Source organism: Oryctolagus cuniculus, chromosome 2 (genome assembly GCF_964237555.1).
Source record: "Oryctolagus cuniculus chromosome 2, mOryCun1.1, whole genome shotgun sequence".
Classification (NCBI taxonomy): domain Eukaryota; kingdom Metazoa; phylum Chordata; class Mammalia; order Lagomorpha; family Leporidae; genus Oryctolagus; species Oryctolagus cuniculus.
Window position 1 is genome coordinate 239,786 of NC_091433.1, and position 19,773 is coordinate 259,558.

A 19,773-nucleotide genomic window follows, 5' to 3' on the forward strand; every position below is an offset into this window, starting at 1 on the left:
GTGACACCAGGCTGCCCGTGACACAGCGTGTGACAGTGACACCAGGCTGCCCGTGACACAGTGTGTGTGTGACAGTGACACCAGGCTGCCCATGACACAGCGTGTGTGTGACAGTGACACCAGGCTGCCCGTGACACAGCGTGTGTGCTGACAGTGACACCAGGCTGCCCGTGACACAGCGTGTGTGTGACAGTGACACCAGGCTGCCCGTGACACAGCGTGTGTGTGACAGTGACACCAGGCTGCCCGTGACACAGCGTGTGTGCTGACAGTGACACCAGGCTGCCCGTGACACAGCGTGTGTGTGACAGTGACACCAGGCTGCCCGTGACACAGCATGTGTGCTGACAGTGACACCAGGCTGCCCGTGACACAGCGTGTGTGTGACAGTGACACCAGGCTGCCCGTGACAACCGAGGCATGTGTCTCACGGCAGTGACAGAGCCATCACTACACACACGTGAACTCAGCTGTCGAGTGAAACGACCCCGTGTCCCTGGAGCAGATGGCTATCCCCCTGCTGAGGTAGCACTCTGTAGCTCTACTGTGCAGTCTGTGAGACCCCTGAGAGAGGGCCGGTGAGACCACCGACCTCAACTCCTGCAGGCCACAAAACACAGGCCCTGCCCACAGCAGCTCACCCACTCCCTGAGGCCCCCCGAGGTCCATGTCCTGCAGTCCCCCGCCCAGCTCACCCAGGGAGCCGTCTCTGCCCGTCCCACCTGATACTGCTCAGTCTACCCGGCACTTGGAACGTCAGCCGGGGGCACGAGCTCCACCTGGACGGTGCCCAGCGTGGAGATTCCTGGGGAGGGTGATCCCCGGGGTGACACACGGGACCTGTCTGCCAGAAGGGGCCGCCACCCCCAACCCCTCCAGCAGACAGCGCACCTGTTGCCACACAGGTCCCCACCAGGAGCCCCCAGGGCAGGCTCTCACCCACGGCAGCCGCCAGACTTCCCAAGTGCAAACGCACTCTCTCTGACAGTTCCCCTCCCAGGCTGCAGGCCCTGTGGGCTCAGAGTGACCCTGGTATCTCGTGGTGCCTCAGAACTGAAGAAAACAGGCACACCTCAGGGGAGCAGTTACCTGCCGTCAATCACAATCCGGAAATATCTAACAGAAAATTCCGGAGAACAGTTCCGGGCCAGGAGACGAATGCTGTGCGTCCCGCGTGCACACTGAGTGGGCACCACTTGCCCAGCAGCCAGGGGAGGCTCTCAGACCACGGTGCTCACAGCAGGCCGGCACGGGCTCCGTGACAACGTGCGGCTCAGACACCCACTGCAGGGCCGTGTGCCCTCGGGTCAGGGGACGACACGCAGGCACAGAGATGGCCGCACCTGCAATCTTGCTGGCTTAGGGCCGGCACTGAGCATAGGCTAAGCCTCCACTGGTGACCGGCGTCCCTGATCCGAGGACCTGTTCCCGTCTGGGCTGCTCCACTTCCAAGCCAGCTCCCTGCTCATGCACCTGTTTTTACAGAAGATGGCCCGAGTCCTTGGGTTACTGACAGGTGGGAAAGCCGGGTGGGGTTCCTAGTTCCTAGGATCAGCCTGGCCCACACCTGCCATTGAGGTCACCTGGGGACTGACTTGGGCCATCACCTGCTGCCTCCCAGGGTGCGTTACCAGGAAGCCAGAGAAGCTGGAGGCAGAAACAGAGCCCAGGCGCCGCGGCGTAGCAGGTTGGGCCTCGGCCTGCAGCACTGGTTCGAGTCCCAGCTGCCCCACTTCCAATCCAGCCCTCTACTATGGCCTGGGAAAGCCGCAGAAGGTGGCCCAGGTCCTCGGGCCCCTGCACCCACGTGGGAGACCCAGAGGAAGCGCCTGGTGCCTGGCTCTGGATTCTGATTGGCCCAAGTTCTGGCCGTTGCAGCCATCTGGGGAGTGAACCAGTAGATGGAGACCTTTCTCTCTGCCTCTCTAATACATAAACAATCTTTAAAAAAAAAAAAATAGGGCCCAGATCGACAAAGTACTTTTTTTTTTTTTTTTTTTACAGGCAGAGTGGATAGTGAGAGAGAGCAAGAGACAGAGAGAAAGGTCTTCCTTTGCCGTTGGTTCACCCTCCAATGGCCGCCGCGGGCGGCGCGCTGCAGCCAGCACACCGCGCTGATCCGAAGGCAGGAGCCAGGTGCTTCTCCTGGTCTCTCATGTGGGTGCAGGGCCCAAGCACTTGGGCCATCCTCCACTGCACTCCCGGGCCACAGCAGAGAGCTGGCCTGGAAGAGGGGCAACCGGGACAGAATCCGGCGCCCCGACTGGGACTAGAACCTGGTGTGCCGGCGCCGCAGGTGGAGGATTAGCCTAGTGAGCTGCGGCGCCGGCCGACAAAGTACATTTTTAAAAGCATGCACAGTAAAATCCTTTCTTTATGAGCATCTATACCCCTGTCATCACCTGCATTTTTTCGATGAACACAAGCCCTTTACCGTGACAGATCATGGCCATAAACACCCACAAGGGACAGGCTTGTGCCATGAGCCAGCAGCACCGAGCGCTCTGGTCTCGTCCCAGCTCCATGAAGAGCCCTGGCAGCAGACACGTCCAGGAGCACCGAGACGTCAGGAAAACCAGGCACTGGGCGCCCTCACAGCCGACTGCGATGCAGGCGGCCTGGCGGGGTCCTGGGTGGGGGGAGATGCCGTGGGAGCCACGTGTGAGGACACCCTCGAGTCAGACACAGCATGTGTGCATCTCAGCAGAAAGGCGGGGGTGGGGCGGTGGCTGCGTGCGGGGAAGCATGAGCGGCACCTCGTGTACTGCCCCCGGCTTCCACGTTCAGAACACAACGCCGATTCCCCCTGCACGCGCCAGCGTTCCCTCAGCACTCCCAGCCCACCACCTGCGCACTGCAGAGCTCAGTGTGGACAGAGAGCCGGGGGCGGGGGGGGGGTGGGCAGGGAGAGCAGACAGAGGGCCTGGAAGTGGACAGAGAGCTGGTGGGGGGGCAGGGAGAGCAGAGAGTGGACAGAGCCTGGGGAGTGGACAGAGCCTGGGGAGGGGGAGAGGGCACTGAGAGTGGACAGAGAGCAAGGAGAGTGGACAAAGCCTGGGGAGGGGATAGAGGGCCCAGAAGGTGGATAGAGCAAGCCTGGGGAGTGGACAGAGGGCCTGGGGAGTGGACAGAGAGCCCAGGGTGGGAGAGAGAGCACAGAGAGTGGAGAGAGCCTGGGGAGGGGACAGAGAGCCCAGCGGGGGGGGGGGCGGAGAGCCCAGAGGGTGGAGAGCAAGGAGAGTGGACAGAGCCCAGGGGGCCTCAGATCAAAGAGCAGGGAGGGGCGGGCGGCAGCTGCCGGCCTGGAGTTGGTGGGGAGTGGTCCTGCCCTGACAGGGACACCAGCCTGGCTCAGGGGCTTGCACGTGGGCCAGGCAGTCTGTGCCCACTTTCCACTCCCGCCCCAACAGATGACGGGATCCCACCCCACCTTGCCCAGCTCCCTGGCAGCTGCCGCTGCACACTCCCTTCTCCCCACCTGCTCCGTCTGCCCAGCCCCACCAGGCCGGGGCCACTGCAGCCGTCAACACGCGTGCGAGGGCCCGGCTCTCACAATGCTCCGTCCTCTCTGCACCCTCAGGATCTGGGAGACGGATGCACGACAGCCGCTGTGTCCCTGCCCCTGGCTGGGTCCTCGCAGACGGGCAGGTGCGCCCTCCTGGAGGCGCTGCCCTCACCACAGCATCGCATGTTCCAGTAGCTAGGGGCAGACCCTGTGTCCACTTCACACACTGCCTGAGGAGCCAGTCAGCCTGGGCTCCAGCGACTCCAACATGGAGTCACTTAGCCCGAGTTCTCCAGAAGACCCCTCCCCAGCGCACAGCTGTCTCCTGGTCCTGCCAGTAACCACAGAGCCTCGCCCCGATGAGGTCATGCACCTGCTAAGAGGTCAGGTGGCCAGCGTCGGCCGACCACCCCCGCGTCCAACTACCCCAGAGCCAGGGCAGCTCCCAGCGTCCCCCACTCCGGGCCACACATCCTCATGGAGCCTGTTGCCAGAGGCGGACCAGAGACGCTGCTGCCCCACAGAAGATCCCAGAGGTCTGTGCACAGCTGCTGCTCCGCCCCGAGGCAGCACGCAGGGGTCTCACCTGTGCCCCTCCCGCCCTGAGGGAGCACACAGGGGTCTCACCTGTGCCCCTCTGACCCTGAGGGAGTATGCAGGGGTCTCACCTGTGCCCCTCTGACCCGGAGGGAGCACACAGGGGGTCTCACCTTTGCCCTTCCAACCCCAAGGGAGCACACAGGGGGTCTTGCCTTTGCCCCTCCCACCCCGAGGGAGCTCACAGGGGGTCTCGCCTTTGCCCCTCCCACCCTGAGGGAGCTCCCAGGGGGTCTCACCTTTGCCCCTCCCACCCTGAGGGAGCTCCCAGGGGGTCTCACCTTTGCCCCTCTGACCCTGAGGGAGTATGCAGGGGTCTCACCTGTGCCCCTCTGACCTGGAGGGAGCACACAGGGGGTCTCACCTTTGCCCTTCCAACCCCAAGGGAGCACACAGGGGGTCTTGCCTTTGCCCCTCCTACCCCGAGGGAGCTCACAGGGGGTCTCATCTTTGCCCCTCCCGCCCTGAGGGAGCACAGCAGGGGGTCTCACCTTTGCCCCTCCCACCCCAAGGGAGCACGCAGGGGGTCTCACCTTTGCCCCTCCCACCCCAAGGGAGCACGCGGGGGTCTCACCTTTGCAGAGCTCTGTGAGCAGGAGGAACTCGGCCTGCCCGGTGTCCGACTCTTCTTTCCCTATTGATGCTGCAGAACAAAACTGGACAATGTTGGGATGGCCGGAGAGCTTCTTCTGCAGGAGTCTCGTTAAAGGAGAACGAGCAGACACGGCCCGCGTTCCACTCACCCCGAGACAGACGCGCCAGCACCCCAGCGCATCCCAGGAGACAGGAGTGAGGAGGATGGGAGCAGGCCACGCTGGCCACGGTGATGCCAGCGTCCATCCCATGCCGGGGGGGCCACGTCCACCCTGGCCACCGCTCAGGCAGCCAGGGCTTCTCAGAGCGGACAGAGTTTGGAGAGAAGACAGGCGGATCCTGACAGCAGCACAGGTGGAGGCCCATGGCCAGGACACACATTCCAGCAGAGGACTGGGCAGGGACAGGGTGAGCGGGGACGAGCAGGAGGGTGGGGAGGAGGGAGGGGCCTCCCGGCAGGGACCAGCCCAGCCTCTGGGCACGCAGACCTCGAGGGCTGGGCACCGTGTGGCCCGGGGCTGGCAAAGGATACCATGAAGCAGACCTCTTGGATGATGGCCCTGTTCTTCTCCTCCTCGTCGGACAGCAGCCTCTGCGCCAGCACAGACACAGCGGTTAGGGCTGCGCGGTTAGGGCTGCGCGTCTCCCGTCCCCCCACCCAGACCCCGGGGGCACCTGCGAGCCCTCACCCCAGCCTGACCTTCAGGTCATAAGGAGGAAGGGGCAGTGTCAAATGAGAGAAACAGGGAAAGGAGGCGTGTGGCACAGGCGTGGGGCCCTCGCAGCCGAGGACAAACCCAGAGCCACAGCCCCAGCTCCACGCAGGGACGCCTGGTCTCGGGCAGCTGGCAGGCCCGTGTTCCTCCAGTGCTTACGCTGGCTGACGGGGGCCAGGCCAGAGGGCAGGCAGCCCCCAGGAGCCACCCCAGAGCTGGGGGCCTGGCTCCCAGGCGTGTGCTCAGAACAAAGCAGCAGAAGGGACAGACCGTGAGCAAAAGGAAACGACTCTCTCCAACGCGTCACCCTACTCTGCGCCAGCCCCTAGAACGGAGTCGTTACCTTCAAGGCATATTCTCTGCCACTTCCCAGGTCCTGAGCTTCATACACAAACGCAAACCCTCCTGGAAGACAGAGCGCTCGTCAGTTCAGCTGCGGCCACACTCGGCATCGACGTTTCACAGGCCTCCGCCACGGAACACGAAGTGCACCTGTGGGGGTGCTGGCACCCCTCCTCCACAGGACAATAGCCTCCGTCTACTCAGCTGACAGACGCTTCACACACACAGCCAGGAGGGCAGGCGTGCAGCACAGCGACCAAGCTGCCCCCTGGGACGCCTGCATCCCAAACGCGTGCCTGGCACCAAGTCCCAGCTGCTCTACTGTTTCTCTTTTCTGCTTTTTTTTTTTTTTTTTTAAGATTTATTTATTTATTTATTTGAAAGGCAAATTACAGAGAAGCAGAGGCAGAGAGGTCTTCCATCCGCTGGCCCACTACCCAGATGGCCGCAATGACCAGAGCTGGACCAACTTGAAGCCAGGAGCCAGGAGCTTCTTCTGGGTCTCCCACACGGGTGCAGGTGCCCAAAGACTTGGGCCATCCTCCACTGCTTTCCCAGGCCACAGCAGAGAGCTGGATCGGAAGTGGAACCACCAGGACCCATATGGGATGCCGGTACTGCAGGCCGCGGCTTTACCCACATGCCACAGCGCTGGCCTCTGCACTACTTCTGATCCAGCTCCCTGCTAACGTATCTGGTAGGCAGCAGGTGATGGCCCAGGTGCTGGGGTGCCTGGCACTCACGTGAAGAGAGCCTGGCCCAGCCCCAGCTGCTACAATCATCGGGGGAGTGAACCGGTGAATGGAGGAAGGTTGATTCATTCTCTCTCTCTCTGTTACTTGCTTTTCAAAGAAAGTAAATAAATCTTTTTAAAAAAAAAAACCCTAGCTGATGGCCAGCACTGTGGCTCACCTGGCTAATCCTCCACCTGCGGCGCCAGCACCCTGGGTTCTAGTCCCGGTTGGGGCGCCAGGTACTAGTCCCAGTTGCTCCTCTTCCAGTCCAGCTCTCTGCTGTGGGCCGGGAAGGCAGTGGAGGATGGCCCAGGTCCTTGGGCCCTGCACCTGTGTGGGAGACCAGGAGGACGAGCTGGCTCCTGGCTTCGGATCGGCGCAGCACTGACAGTAGCAGCCATTAGGGGAGTGAACCAATGGAAGGAAGACCTTTCTCTCTGTCTCTCTCACTGTAAAAAAAAAAAAAAAGCCACCCTAACTGCAGCATTTCCATGCAGACCAGGAGGAAGCAGAGCACCTGCTCGCAACACTGCCCTCTGGTCCGTGTGAGAGAAGGCAGAGCTGGGCGGGCATCTGCACGCTGGGGATCCCACACCACAGTGCCAGGAGCAGGTCGTGGCTCCGCTCCTAGCCCGGCTTCCTGTTCACGCAGACCCTGGGAGGCAGCAGCCCTGCCAGCTAGGAGGGAGACCCAGATGGAGTACTGGGTTCACGGCTCCAGCCTGACCCAGCCCTGCCTGTTGCGGAAATTAAATAAATAAACTTAAGTGAATAAGTAAAAACAGATAAATAATGCTGCTAGAAGCAGTGGGCCCGTCAGATGGCCCGGTTCAGGCCCTGCCTCCGCGTCCGAGCCAGTCTCCTCCTGAATGCACCCCGAAGCAGCAGGTGACGGCCCAAGAACTCGGGTCTCTGCCACCCACACAGGAGGCCCGGATGGAGTTCTGGCCTGGCCCAGCTCTGCCTGCTGCAGGCATTCGGTGAAGGAACCAGAGAGGGACAGCTTTTCTCTCTCTGCCTTTCAAATAAAAAATGAAAGTTAAAAAAAAATTAATATGCAAAGGAAAAACTAACAACCCAGCACTTGCCCAGCGCAGACACTGGGTACGAAGCTCAGCAGAGGGCACCGAGGCCGAGGCTGGGGCTCCGGACAGCAAACTGGATCCTCGGGAGACGCATGCAGCCCGAGCCAGCCCTCCAAGCACTGCCCCTAGGTCACGTACACTACTAGCCCTGGGCTACACCGGGCAGAAGAACCAAGACCCCTCCAGTGCAGGACTGGCCGGGGGGGCAGCCGCCCTTGGACACTGCTGCTGCCCCTCAGCCCCTCGCGTTGTGCTGTGCTGGGCCTCGGCCCGGGCCCTGGCCAGCGCCTGACTCCCGCTCGTGTCTCCCAGGCTCTGCTCTCATCAGCTGAGGCCGGCCCTGAGGCACCTGCCACCCATCCTCCCTCTCTGGGCAGTGCTCACCGGGACGCCCGTCTCTCCACGAGACTGAAGCTCCCTGAGGCAGAGGTCTGCACTGTTGCACAGATGCCAAAGAGCAGGTCCTGAAAACAAAACCCAGCATCACATCCCACCCTCAACCCCAGGCGGCAGGCAGGAGGGGCTCAGAGAGCAGAGTGCCACGTGCCCTGTGGCGTGCACGTGAGGCGTCTCAGAGGGGCTGAGGTCATGGCGCAGTGGGCTAAGCTGTTGCCTGCGATGCCAGCATCCCATGTGGGAGCCAGCTGGAGTCCCGGCTGCTCCGCTTCCTGTACAGCTCCCTGCTAATGTGCCTGAGAAAGCAGCCGAGGAGGGCCCAGGCGCTTAGGCCCCTGCACCCACGTGCTTAGGCCCCTGCACCCACGTGGGAGACCTGGATGGAGGTCCAGATCCTGGTTTTAGCCTGGTCCAGACTGGTTTTTGCAGCCATTTTGAGAAGACCAGTGGATGGAAGATCTCTGTCTCTCTCTGTAACTTTGCCTTTCAAGTAAAATAAATAAATCTTTTTTAAAAATGAAAGCAAAAGCAAAAATTTAACAAGTCATAACAAGATTTTTTTTAATTTGTTTAAAGATTTATTTATTTATTTGAAAGTCAAGTTACACAGAGAGAGAAGGAGAGCCAGAGAGAGAGAGAGAGAGGCCTTCCACCCGCTGGTTCACTTCCCAGTTGGCAGCAACAGCCGGAGCTACACTGATCCAAAACTAGGAGCCAGGAGCTTCCTCTGGGTCTCCCATGTGGGTGCAGGGGCCCAGGGACTTGGGCCATCTTCTACTGCTTTCCCAGGCCACAGCAGAGAGCTGGATCGGAAGTGGAGCAGCCGGGACTGGAACCAGCGCCCAAATGGGATACTGGCACTGCAGGCAGCGGCTTTACCCGCTATGCCACAGCACCGGCCCAAAGATGTTTTCTAAAAGGTGAACATTTACCGATCCTACATAGCAGGACATAGATGAGTTTTTAAAAACTTTGGTTCTCTTTACTTACTTGAAAAGTAGAGTGAGTGAAAGAGAGAGAGAGGGAGAGAGGTATCTTCCATCCACTGGTTCCCTCCCCAAACCTGGGTCAGGCCAAAGCTAGGAGGCGGAACTCCATCCAGGTCTCCCAACCACTTGAGCCATCCCTACTGCCTCCCAGACGGCAGTCAGCAGCGCAGGCGGGAGCTCAGACCTAGCCACACGGGATGCAGATGTCCTGGGCAGCGGCTTACCCCGCTGCACCATGAGGCCTGTCCCGGACGTAGCCATCTGCTATACTGCTCATTCTATGTTTCTGCATTTAAAAAAGTCTCTTCTTAATTACTAAGATAGTAACACAGGATTCCAGGGCTTGCTGTACTCGCCTTATTAAATTAACCGACAGTGTGGGACTGGTGGAGGGACAGGCACCGTCAGGGAACAGAGCAGAGACCTACGGTTCTGACAAAGGTACATCCACAGCCAGTGATGGGCACAAACATGCCCCGGAAGCCCGAGGGAGACCAGGCACCCCGAGGGAGACCAGGAGCCCCAGGAAGCCCGAGGGAGGTCAGGAACCCCAGGAAGCCCGAGGGAGGTCAGGAACTTCCAAGGCGTGGACAGCCAAGGCATCACAAGCACAACTCATCAAAGGAAGACAGAATAAGCCAGTCTTCGTCACAGTGACAGCTTCAGGCCTTCACGTGGTGAAACACAGGCTCAGTGGAGACCAGGCTTCAAACTGTGAGTCCTGGTCCTTCCTCAGGCGTCCGACGCAGGACGTGGGTCCCCTGACGGTGCTGGAAGGTGCCGCGCTGCTAAGCTAGGAGCCCACAGCCTGGTACTGAACACATTTTAAACACATTTTGGGACTAACCCCTTCTCTTACGTTGAGTCATCTGTACCTTCTATCTAGAATATCTAGAGAACTCTCAAAGTCACCCACAACACAACACGACAAAAGAACAGGCAGAGGCTCACACGTGGCAACAAGTGGCACACGGTGCAGACAGGCACAGCGAGGGGCAGGCATCCACCCGAGAGCTCACGGCACCCGCGTCGCAGTGCCTGGCGTCCACTCTCGGCTCCAGCTTTCTGCCGGCGCAGACCCTGCGAGCCTGTGGCAATGGCTCGAGTCCTAGGGCTCCTGACACCTACACAGGGGACTTAGACTGAGTTCTCAGCCCAGCCCAGCCCAGCCCCACCAGCTGTGGGCATGTCAGGGCGTGAACTGATGGATGGGAGTGCGCTTTCCCTCTCCAATTAATTAAGACTGTAGAAAGGACAAATTGTGGCGGCCTGTCGCTCCCCCTCTTCGTGGAGGAACGACACAGGACCCTGCGCTGTTCTTTCGTCTGCTCGGCCCTCCCCGGGTTTGCTGCTGGTTCTTTCCGGGTTGGCTACTATCCCTTCCACCTCCGTGGAAGGGCAGTTCCCCCTGGCCGCATTCCCCACTTCCGCAGGGGAGCGGCACACCGCCGGCCGGCTCTTCTCGGGGGCTGCACAGGTGTTCCTTCAGCTAGATGTTCCCCTTAGATGTTCCCGGTGCATGCTGTCTCTCTCCTCCTTTATAGTCCTCCTCCGCCAATCCCAACTCGGCTGCCCACACGCCGAGTACGCTGCTCTCCAATCAGGAGCAAGTCCTACAGTTTATTAGTTGAACTGGAGGCAGCTGTGCGGAAGCTGTTTACTTCTCTCCCAGCGCCATATTGTGGGAGAGCAGATGCATAGAATAAGTCTTAATTCGAGTAACTTAGTCTAGTCCGGATTGCTCCCCACAGTGGCCAGCGCCGTGGCTCACTTGGTTCATCCTCCCCCTTTGGTGCTGGCATCCCATATGGGTGCCGGGGTCTAGTCCCGGTCACTCCTCTTGCAGTCCAGCTCTCTGCTGTGGCCTGGGAAGGCAGTGGAGGATGGCCCAGGTGCTTGGGCACTTGCACCCACGTGGGAGACCGGGAGGAAGTGCCTGGCTCCTGGCTTCGGATCGGTGTAGCTCCAGCCAGAGCGGCCATTTGGGGGGTGAACTAATGGAAGGAAAACCTTTCTGTCTTTCTCTCTCTCTCTCACTGTCAGGGTAACTCTATCTGTCAAATAAAAAAAGAAAAAGAAAATCAGAGTTACAGAGAGAGAGAGGGAAAGAAACAGAGAGATCTTTCATTGACTGGTTCACTCCCCAGATGGCCACACGGCCAGAGCTGAGCCAGGCTGGAGCCAGCAGCTTCCTCCAGGTCTCCCTCCTGGGTGGCAGGGGCCCAAGCACTCAGGGCATCTTCTGCTGTTTTTTTTTTTTCAGGCTGTTCTTAGGAGCTGGATTGGAAGAGGAGCAAACTCGAACTGGCGCCCATATGGGATGCCAGCGTCGTGAGCAGCGGCTTTACCCACGAAAACAGGCATGCAACTAGCTAACGAGTGAGAAAGTGTCCCGTGCTTATCATCAGTGCAGACACCCCTGGGAGCAGAAGCAACCACACGGCGGGCAACAGTGCCATGGCCGGGAGGTGGACGAGCACACACGCTCAGACACAGCCGGTGCTCTGGGGGGCAAGTGCACACCAGCTGTCGGAAAGGCCCCCCGTGTCCGGCCTGTCGGCAATCCCACTCCTAGGGGAAAGGAAGCACAGGTCCATGAACGCTTGTAAAATTACACTGTGGTGGGGGTGGCTCTGTCACACTGTGTCCGTGCCGTGGTGGGGGTGGCTCTGTCACACTGTGTCCGTGCCGTGGTGGGGGTGGCTCTGTCACACTGTGTCAGTGCCGTGTGTGTGTGTGTGTGTGTGTGTGGCTGTGTCACACTGTGTCCGTGCCGTGGTGGGGGTGGCTCTGTCACACTGTGTCAGTGCCGTGGGGGGGGGGGTGGCTCTGTCACACTGTGTCCGTGCCGTGGTGGGGGTGGCTCTGTCACACTGTCAGTGCCATGGGGGGGGGTGGCTCTGTCACACTGTCAGTGCCGTGGGGGGGGGTGGCTCTGTCAAACTGTGTCAGTGCCGTGGGGGGGGGGGTGGCTCTGTCACACTGTGTCCGTGCCGTGGTGGGGGTGGCTCTGTCACACTGTCAGTGCCGTGGTGGGGGTGGCTCTGTCACACTGTGTCCGTGCTGTGGTGGGGGTGGCTCTGTCACACTGTCAGTGCCGTGGTGGGGGGTGGCTCTGTCACACTGTGTCCGTGCCGTGGTGGGGGTGGCTCTGTCACACTGTGTCCGTGCCGTGGTGGGGGTGGCTCTGTCACACTGTGTCAGTGCCGTGGTGGGGGTGGGGCTCTGTCACACTGTGTCCGTGCCGTGGTGGGGGTGGCTCTGTCACACTGTGTCAGTGCCGTGTGGGGGTGGCTCTGTCACACTGTGTCAGTGCTGTGGTGGGGGGTGGCTCTGTCACACTGTGTCCGTGCCGTGGGGGGGGTGGCTCTGTCACACTGTGTCAGTGCCGTGGTGGGGGTGGCTCTGTCACACTGTGTCAGTGCCGTGGTGGGGGTGGCTCTGTCACACTGTGTCAGTGCCGTGGGGGGGGTGGCTCTGTCACACTGTGTCCGTGCCGTGGTGGAGGTGGCTCTGTCACACTGTGTCCGTGCCGTGGTGGGGGTGGCTCTGTCACACTGTGTCAGTGCCGTGTGGGGGTGGCTCTGTCACACTGTGTCAGTGCTGTGGTGGGGGTGGCTCTGTCACACTGTCCGTGCCGTGGGGGGGGGTGGTTCTGTCACACTGTGTCAGTGCCGTGGGGGGGGTGGCTCTGTCACACCGTGTCAGTGCCGTGGTGGGGGTGGCTCTGTCACACTGTGTCAGTGCTGTGGGGGGGGGGTGGCTCTGTCACACTGTGTCAGTGCCGTGGTGGGGGTGGCTCTGTCACACTGTGTCAGTGCCGTGTGGGGGTGGCTCTGTCACACTGTGTCAGTGCTGTGGTGGGGGTGGCTCTGTCACACTGTCCGTGCCGTGGGGGGGGGTGGTTCTGTCACACTGTGTCAGTGCCGTGGGGGGGGTGGCTCTGTCACACTGTGTCAGTGCCGTGTGGGGGTGGCTCTGTCACACTGTGTCAGTGCTGTGGTGGGGGTGGCTCTGTCATCTGTCCGTGCCGTGGGGGGGGGTGGTTCTGTCACACTGTGTCAGTGCCGTGGGGGGGGTGGCTCTGTCACACTGTGTCAGTGCCGTGGTGGGGGTGGCTCTGTCACACTGTGTCAGTGCCGTGGTGGGGGTGGCTCTGTCACACTGTGTCCGTGCTGTGGTGGGGGTGGCTCTGTCACACTGTGTCAGTGCCGTGTGGGGGTGGCTCTGTCACACTGTGTCCGTGCCGTGGGGGGGGTGGCTCTGTCACACTGTGTCAGTGCTGTGGTGGGGGTGGCTCTGTCACACTGTCCGTGCCGTGGGGGGGGTGGCTCTGTCACACTGTGTCCGTGCCGTGGGGGGGGGTGGCTCTGTCACACTGTGTCAGTGCTGTGGTGGGGGTGGGGCTCTGTCACACTGTCAGTGCCGTGGGGGGGGGTGGCTCTGTCACACTGTGTCAGTGCCGTGGTGGGGGTGGCTCTGTCACACTGTGTCAGTGCTGTGGTGGGGGTGGCTCTGTCACACTGTGTCAGTGCCGTGGGGGGGGGGGGTGGCTCTGTCACACTGTGTCCGTGCCGTGGGGGGGGTGGCTCTGTCACACTGTGTCAGTGCCGTGGTGGGGGTGGCTCTGTCACACTGTGTCAGTGCCGTGGGGGGGGGGGTGGCTCTGTCACACTGTGTCAGTGCCGTGGTGGGGGTGGCTCTGTCACACTGTGTCAGTGCTGTGGTGGGGGTGGCTCTGTCACACTGTGTCAGTGCCGTGGGGGGGGGGGTGGCTCTGTCACACTGTGTCCGTGCCGTGGGGGGGGTGGCTCTGTCACACTGTGTCAGTGCCGTGGTGGGGGTGGCTCTGTCACACTGTGTCAGTGCCGTGGGGGGGGGGGTGGCTCTGTCACACTGTGTCAGTGCCGTGGTGGGGGTGGCTCTGTCACACTGTGTCAGTGCTGTGGTGGGGGTGGCTCTGTCACACTGTATCCGTGCCGTGGTGGGGGTGGCTCTGTCACACTGTGTCAGTGCTGTGGTGGGGGTGGCTCTGTCACACTGTGTCCGTGCCGTGGGGGGGGTGGCTCTGTCACACTGTGTCCGTGCCGTGGGGGGGGTGGCTCTGTCACACTGTGTCAGTGCCGTGGTGGGGGTGGCTCTGTCACACTGTGTCCGTGCCGTGGGGGGGGTGGCTCTGTCACACTGTGTCAGTGCCGTGGTGGGGGTGGGGCTCTGTCACACTGTGTCCGTGCCGTGGTGGGGGTGGCTCTGTCACACTGTGTCAGTGCCGTGGTGGGGGTGGCTCTGTCACACTGTGTCAGTGCCGTGTGGGGGTGGTTCTGTCACTCTAGGTATTAATCAGTTTGGACAACATGCTGAGGATTAAAACCCCACTCCCCACTCCCCACTCCCCACTCCCCACTCCCCACCTCCAGAAGTGAAGGGGACAGGGTGAAGAGGGCAGGGAGGGGCAGCTGCTCTGGTGTCAGGTCACCTGCCACACGTTCCTGGCAACTCGAGCCAGCTGCCCAGGCCCCCGTGTCCTCGGTGAGACTGCCCTGCAGCTCAAGCAGAGAAACGAGGTTGAGACGTGACCGCCGAGAATCTGCAGAGTCCCGGTGCCGGGCTGTCGTCGCGTTCCCCACATGGCGGCTGCTACCACCACCCAGGGTCTACCCTCCAGGACCCATCTGTAGTGTGGCCTGCTCACCCAGACAGAGGGGATCTGGCCCAGCAGTCTCTCCCCTCCCTAGCTCTTCTCAGTGGGTCTCGGAAACCTGCAGCCAAACCTGCACCAATCGATCAACACCAAGTACCTGCTGTGCCCTCACGTGGTCCAGAAGACTCCACAGAAATGAAGGGAGGAGCCCACCCAAAGCCGCACCCAGGGGCAGAGAGCGAGAGAGTGAGAACGATGACCAGTGTCCTAGGGGCCCTCACAGGTGTCAGCCAGAACTGAGGCCAGGAGCCGATCCCCGAGCAGGGACCACCACACGCTGTGGGAACCACCCACACTGCGCCCGCACATCCGTCAAGCAGAATCCCACGTGACGCCTCGCCTGGTGCGCTGAGCTGGCGGCACTGCAGGGCAGCATGGCACCGCTTCCTGTCCACTCTCCCAGGTCAGAGCAGGACACACGGCCTCAGCAAGAGGAGCCCATTGATGAACACAAAACAGAGAGAACTGACGTTCTCAGTGTGTTTGCCGTTGTTGCTCTCAATAATTCACTTAAAAAAAAAAAAAAAAAAAAAGAGGGGATGGGGCACGTGGTTAAGTCCCCATGTGGTTAAGTCCCCATGTGGTTAAGTCCCCACGTGGTTAAGTCCCCCGGGGCGGCCCCAAGCCCCACCCATCCCACATCAGAGTGCCAGGCTCCAGACCCAGCACCTGTTTCACTCCAGCTTCCTGCAAACGCACACACTGGGAGGCCGATGGCGGCTCGACTGCCTGCTACCCACCTGCGATCCGGACTGAGCTGCAGGCACCAGGCTTTTGGCCGGGCCTAGCACAGGCTGTTGTAGGCATTTGGGGAGTGAACTAGCAAATGAAAACTGAAACTAAACTTTTTTTAAAGTCTTAGAATAGGGGCCGGCACTGTGGCGCAGTGGGTTAAAAGCCCAGCCTGAAGCGCCAGCATCCATATGGGTACCAGTTCGAGTCCCAGCTGCTCCTCTTCCAATTCAGCTCTCTGCGGTGGCCTGGGAGAGCAGTGGAAGATGGCCCAGGTCCTTGGGCCCCTGCACCCACGTGGGAGACCGGAGGAAGCTCCTGGCTCCTGGTTTCGGATCAGCTCAGCTCTGGCCGTTGTGGCCATTTGGGGAGTGAACCAGCAGGTGGAGGACCTCTCTCTAACTCTCTGTAATTCTTTCAAATAAATAAAAACAAATCTTAAAAACAAAAATAAAAAAAGTCTTAGAACAAACTGTGAGCATTAGGAAACAATCCTGCCCCAGTCGTGCCCAAAACCCAGGTCCACATTCCGCGAAGCTATGGAAACTGCTCCTCCTAACTCGTCTGACAGGAAAGCCTGGCCCACTGGCCACTCTCTGAAGACAAAGCTGCCACGAGCTGACCCGGGACGACACGCAGGCTTCCTCAGCTCCTCCAGGGCGCCCACGGCCCACGGCGCACGCTCTCCACTGTCCTGAAGCGCCGCACCCCCGGCTGCGGAGGCATGGGCCGTCCTCACAGTCACACAGGACAGCCTGGACTCCCATGGCACAGCTCCCACATTCACTGAAGCCTGCTCGGCGCAGAGCGTGACGCGGGCTTGTCAGCTCAGAAAAGCCACGGGACGGGCTTGGCCCGGGGGCTCGGGCCCCACTGGGCTGCCTGTGTCCAGATCCGAGTGCGAGATCGCGTCTTCCCGCTGATGCCGTGGGAGGCAGCAGTGCTGGCCTCCGAACCCAGCTCCTGCCCCCCACAGGGGAGACCCAGACGGAGCTCCCGGTTCCTGGCCACTGCGGCCACGGGGAGTGAATCAGGGGACGGAAGCTCGCTCGCTCGCTCGCTTTCTCGGGCACTCTGCCTCTCTCTAAGTCAGTCTGAGAAGAAAAGCTCTCGAGATGCCTTAGAGGCTGCAAGTGTAAGGGGCAGGATCGGCGGCTCCTGAACACGTGGACCCCCGGCACACACACCTCCACTCCGGACACCCGGCACACACGCCTCCCCTCCGGACCCCCGGCACACACGCCTCCCCTCCGGACCCCCGGGCACACACACCTCCCCTCCGGACCCCGGGCACACACGCCTCCCCTCCAGACCCCCGGGCACACACACCTCCCCTCTGGACCCCCGGCACACACGCCTCCCCTCTGGACCCCCGGGCACACACGCCTCCCCTCTGGTCCCCCGGCACACACGCCTCCCCTCTGGACCCCCGGGCACACACCTCCCCTCTGGACCCCCGGCACACACGCCTCCCCTCCGGACCCCCGGGCACACACGCCTCCCCTCCGGACCCCCGGGGCACACGCCTCCCCTCTGGACCCCCGGGGCACACACGCCTCCCCTCTGGTCCCCCGGCACACACGCCTCCCCTCTGGACCCCCCGCACACACGCCTCCCCTCTGGACCCCCGGGGCACACGCCTCCCCTCCGGACCCCCGGGCACACACGCCTCCCCTCTGGACCCCCGGCACACACGCCTCCCCTCTGGACCCCCGGGCACACACGCCTCCCCTCTGGACCCCCGGGGCACACACCTCCCCTCTGGACCCCCGGGGCACACACGCCTCCCCTCTGGACCCCCCGCACACACACCTCCCCTCTGGACCCCCGGCGCACACACCTCCCCTCTGGACCCCCGGGGCACACGCCTCCCCTCTGGACCCCCGGCACACACGCCTCCCCTCCGGACCCCCGGGCACACACACCTCCCCTCTGGACCCCCGGGGCACACGCCTCCCCTCTGGACCCCCGGCACACACGCCTCCCCTCTGGACCCCCAGGGCACACACCTCCCCTCTGGACCCCCGGGGCACACACACCTCCCCTCTGGACCCCCGGCACACACGCCTCCCCTCTGGACCCCGGGCACACACGCCTCCCCTCTGGACCCCCGGCACACACGCCTCCCCTCTGGACCCCCGGGGCACACACGCCTCCCCTCTGGACCCCCGGGGCACACACGCCTCCCCTCTGGACCCCCCGGCACACACGCCTCCCCTCTGGACCCCCGGCACACACGCCTCCCCTCTGGACCCCCCGCACACACGCCTCCCCTCTGGACCCCCCGGGCACACACGCCTCCCCTCTGGACCCCCGGGGCACACACGCCTCCCCTCTGGACCCCCCGCACACACACCTCCCCTCTGGACCCCCGGGCACACACCTCCCCTCTGGACCCCCGGGGCACACGCCTCCCCTCTGGACCCCCGGCACACACGCCTCCCCTCCGGACCCCCGGGCACACACACCTCCCCTCTGGACCCCCGGGGCACACACGCCTCCCCTCTGGACCCCCCGCACACACGCCTCCCCTCTGGACCCCCGGGGCACACGCCTCCCCTCCGGACCCCCGGGCACACACACCTCCCCTCTGGACCCCCGGCACACACGCCTCCCCTCTGGACCCCCGGGCACACACGCCTCCCCTCTGGACCCCCGGGGCACACACCTCCCCTCTGGACCCCCGGGGCACACACGCCTCCCCTCTGGACCCCCGGCACACACACCTCCCCTCTGGACCCCCGGCACACACACCTCCCCTCTGGACCCCCGGCACACATGCCTCCCCTCTGGACCCCCGGGGCACACACGCCTCCCCTCTGGACCCCCGGGCACACACAACCCCGCACTGCCACTCCCTTGTTCCACACTCCCTGCTGTGCAGGAGCCGCCTCCCCTCTGGATCCCCGGGGGAACACACACATCTGGGCACACACACCTCCCCTCTGGATCCCCGGGCACACACACCTCCCCTCTGGATCCCCGGGCACACACAACTGGGCACACACCACCGCGCTGCCACTTCCTTGTCCCACACTTCCTGCTGTGCAGGAGCCGCCTCCCCTCTGGCCCTGCCCCCGCAGGCGGCACCACCTGCGGATCAGACCCGCCAGCACCAGAACCGGCACCTGGCGCTCCTCCATGGTCCTGGTTGCTGCACATTTCTGAAAGAACGAAGGCCACTGCCCAGCACGTCCACAACACAGGCTTCTACCTGGAGAGCCTGAGGGCTCCTCACCAGAGCACTCGAGGCCCCTGCTTCGCAGCAAGTGCGCCCAGCACCGCTGAGACAGGCTGGCCCTCCAGCGCCAGGACCGCAAGCCGCGGCACTGTGCACCTGCCACCCGGACTCCGCCTGCAAACCAGCAAGAGCGGCACAGCCCTGGGCACCGCGGCACGGGCCCTAAGGAAGCCACAGGAGAGGGCCCAGGGGTGCGTGAAGGCGGGAGAGGCCGCCAGGAAGCCGGGCGCAAGCCCAAGCTGCAGGCAGCCCCGTCCACCCGACTTCCGCGGCTCCCTATCCCCCACCAGCACCCCTGCAGCTCACAGACGCCCCGGGGCTCACGAGGGCCAGCCCTGACGTCCAGCCTCTCTCGGGCACAGCCCGCCTGGCTGACACCTCCCTCCGCTCCACTGAGGACCCTCACCCAGACACCCGGCCCGCCACGACCCCGCAGCCCTCTCCGGGCGAGGAAACGCCCCCGGGCCAGGGGGAGCCCTGACCCGTGACTGCAACTGCGGCCTTCCGGGGCGGGGGGCCCAGCCCGGACACGTGACCCTGGCACTGACCCCTCCGGACTGGTCCCGTTCACACCCCCAGGCGCAGTCCCCAGCCCCGCCCCACCCCGCCCCTGCCTTGACGCAAGCCCCAGGGTGCTGAGCCTCCCGGGGCAGGGCCGGGCCCTGGTCCACGCCCCGGACCCTGAGTCTGCCCCGCCCGGCCTGGCCCTGACCCCTGACCCTGGGCGCGGAGACAACCCGACCCCCAGCCCTGCCTGCCCCTGCCCTGCCCTGCCCTGCCCCGCGTCACTTCGCCCGCCAGCCCCGCCCCCAGTGGCCTCGGCCGCGACCTCCGCGCCGCGTCGGCGCCAGCCCCGGGTCTCACCCTCGGCCAGGACTCGCCGCACCCGCAGCCGCAGCTCGCCCAGCTCCACCGTCTGCCCCACGAAGTCGCTCTGATCGCGGCCTGCGGCGCCGCTCCCTGGGCCCGCCAGAAAGTCCAGCGCGGACTGCAGCAGAGACATGGCGGCAGGCGGCTCCCGCGCAGCCGGACGGCCGCGCTCGGGCTCTCGCTCCGGCCGTAGCTCAGCAACCGCCGGCCGCCAGTTCCGCCATCTTCCGCCCGGCGCCGTGACGTAGCGCGGGGGACGCCGCGCCGGGCC

The 19,773-nt window shown here is 63.1% G+C and overlaps 1 protein-coding gene across 4 annotated transcripts in view; it reads right to left on the reverse strand.

Annotated features, from left to right (window-relative positions):
• Positions 1 to 19,759, reverse strand: part of GAK (cyclin G associated kinase) — a 50,544-nt gene extending 30,785 nt beyond the window's left edge. For 2 of the 4 annotated variants that reach the window (XM_051840342.2, XM_051840340.2), the window contains exons 1-4: positions 19,497 to 19,759; positions 5,756 to 5,817; positions 5,229 to 5,288; positions 4,677 to 4,791 (exon numbers count right to left, since the gene is read on the reverse strand). In XM_051840342.2, the coding sequence (XP_051696302.1) occupies positions 4,677 to 4,791; positions 5,229 to 5,288; positions 5,756 to 5,817; positions 19,497 to 19,635 (376 nt within the window). In that variant the 5' untranslated portion in view covers positions 19,636 to 19,759. Of the gene's footprint in view, positions 1 to 4,676; positions 4,792 to 5,228; positions 5,289 to 5,755; positions 5,818 to 6,666; positions 6,817 to 7,957; positions 8,038 to 19,496 lie in introns of those variants that run through there. The other 2 variants (XM_051840343.2, XM_051840344.2) reach the window with 2 other exon arrangements.
• Positions 19,760 to 19,773: the final 14 nt, after the last annotated feature.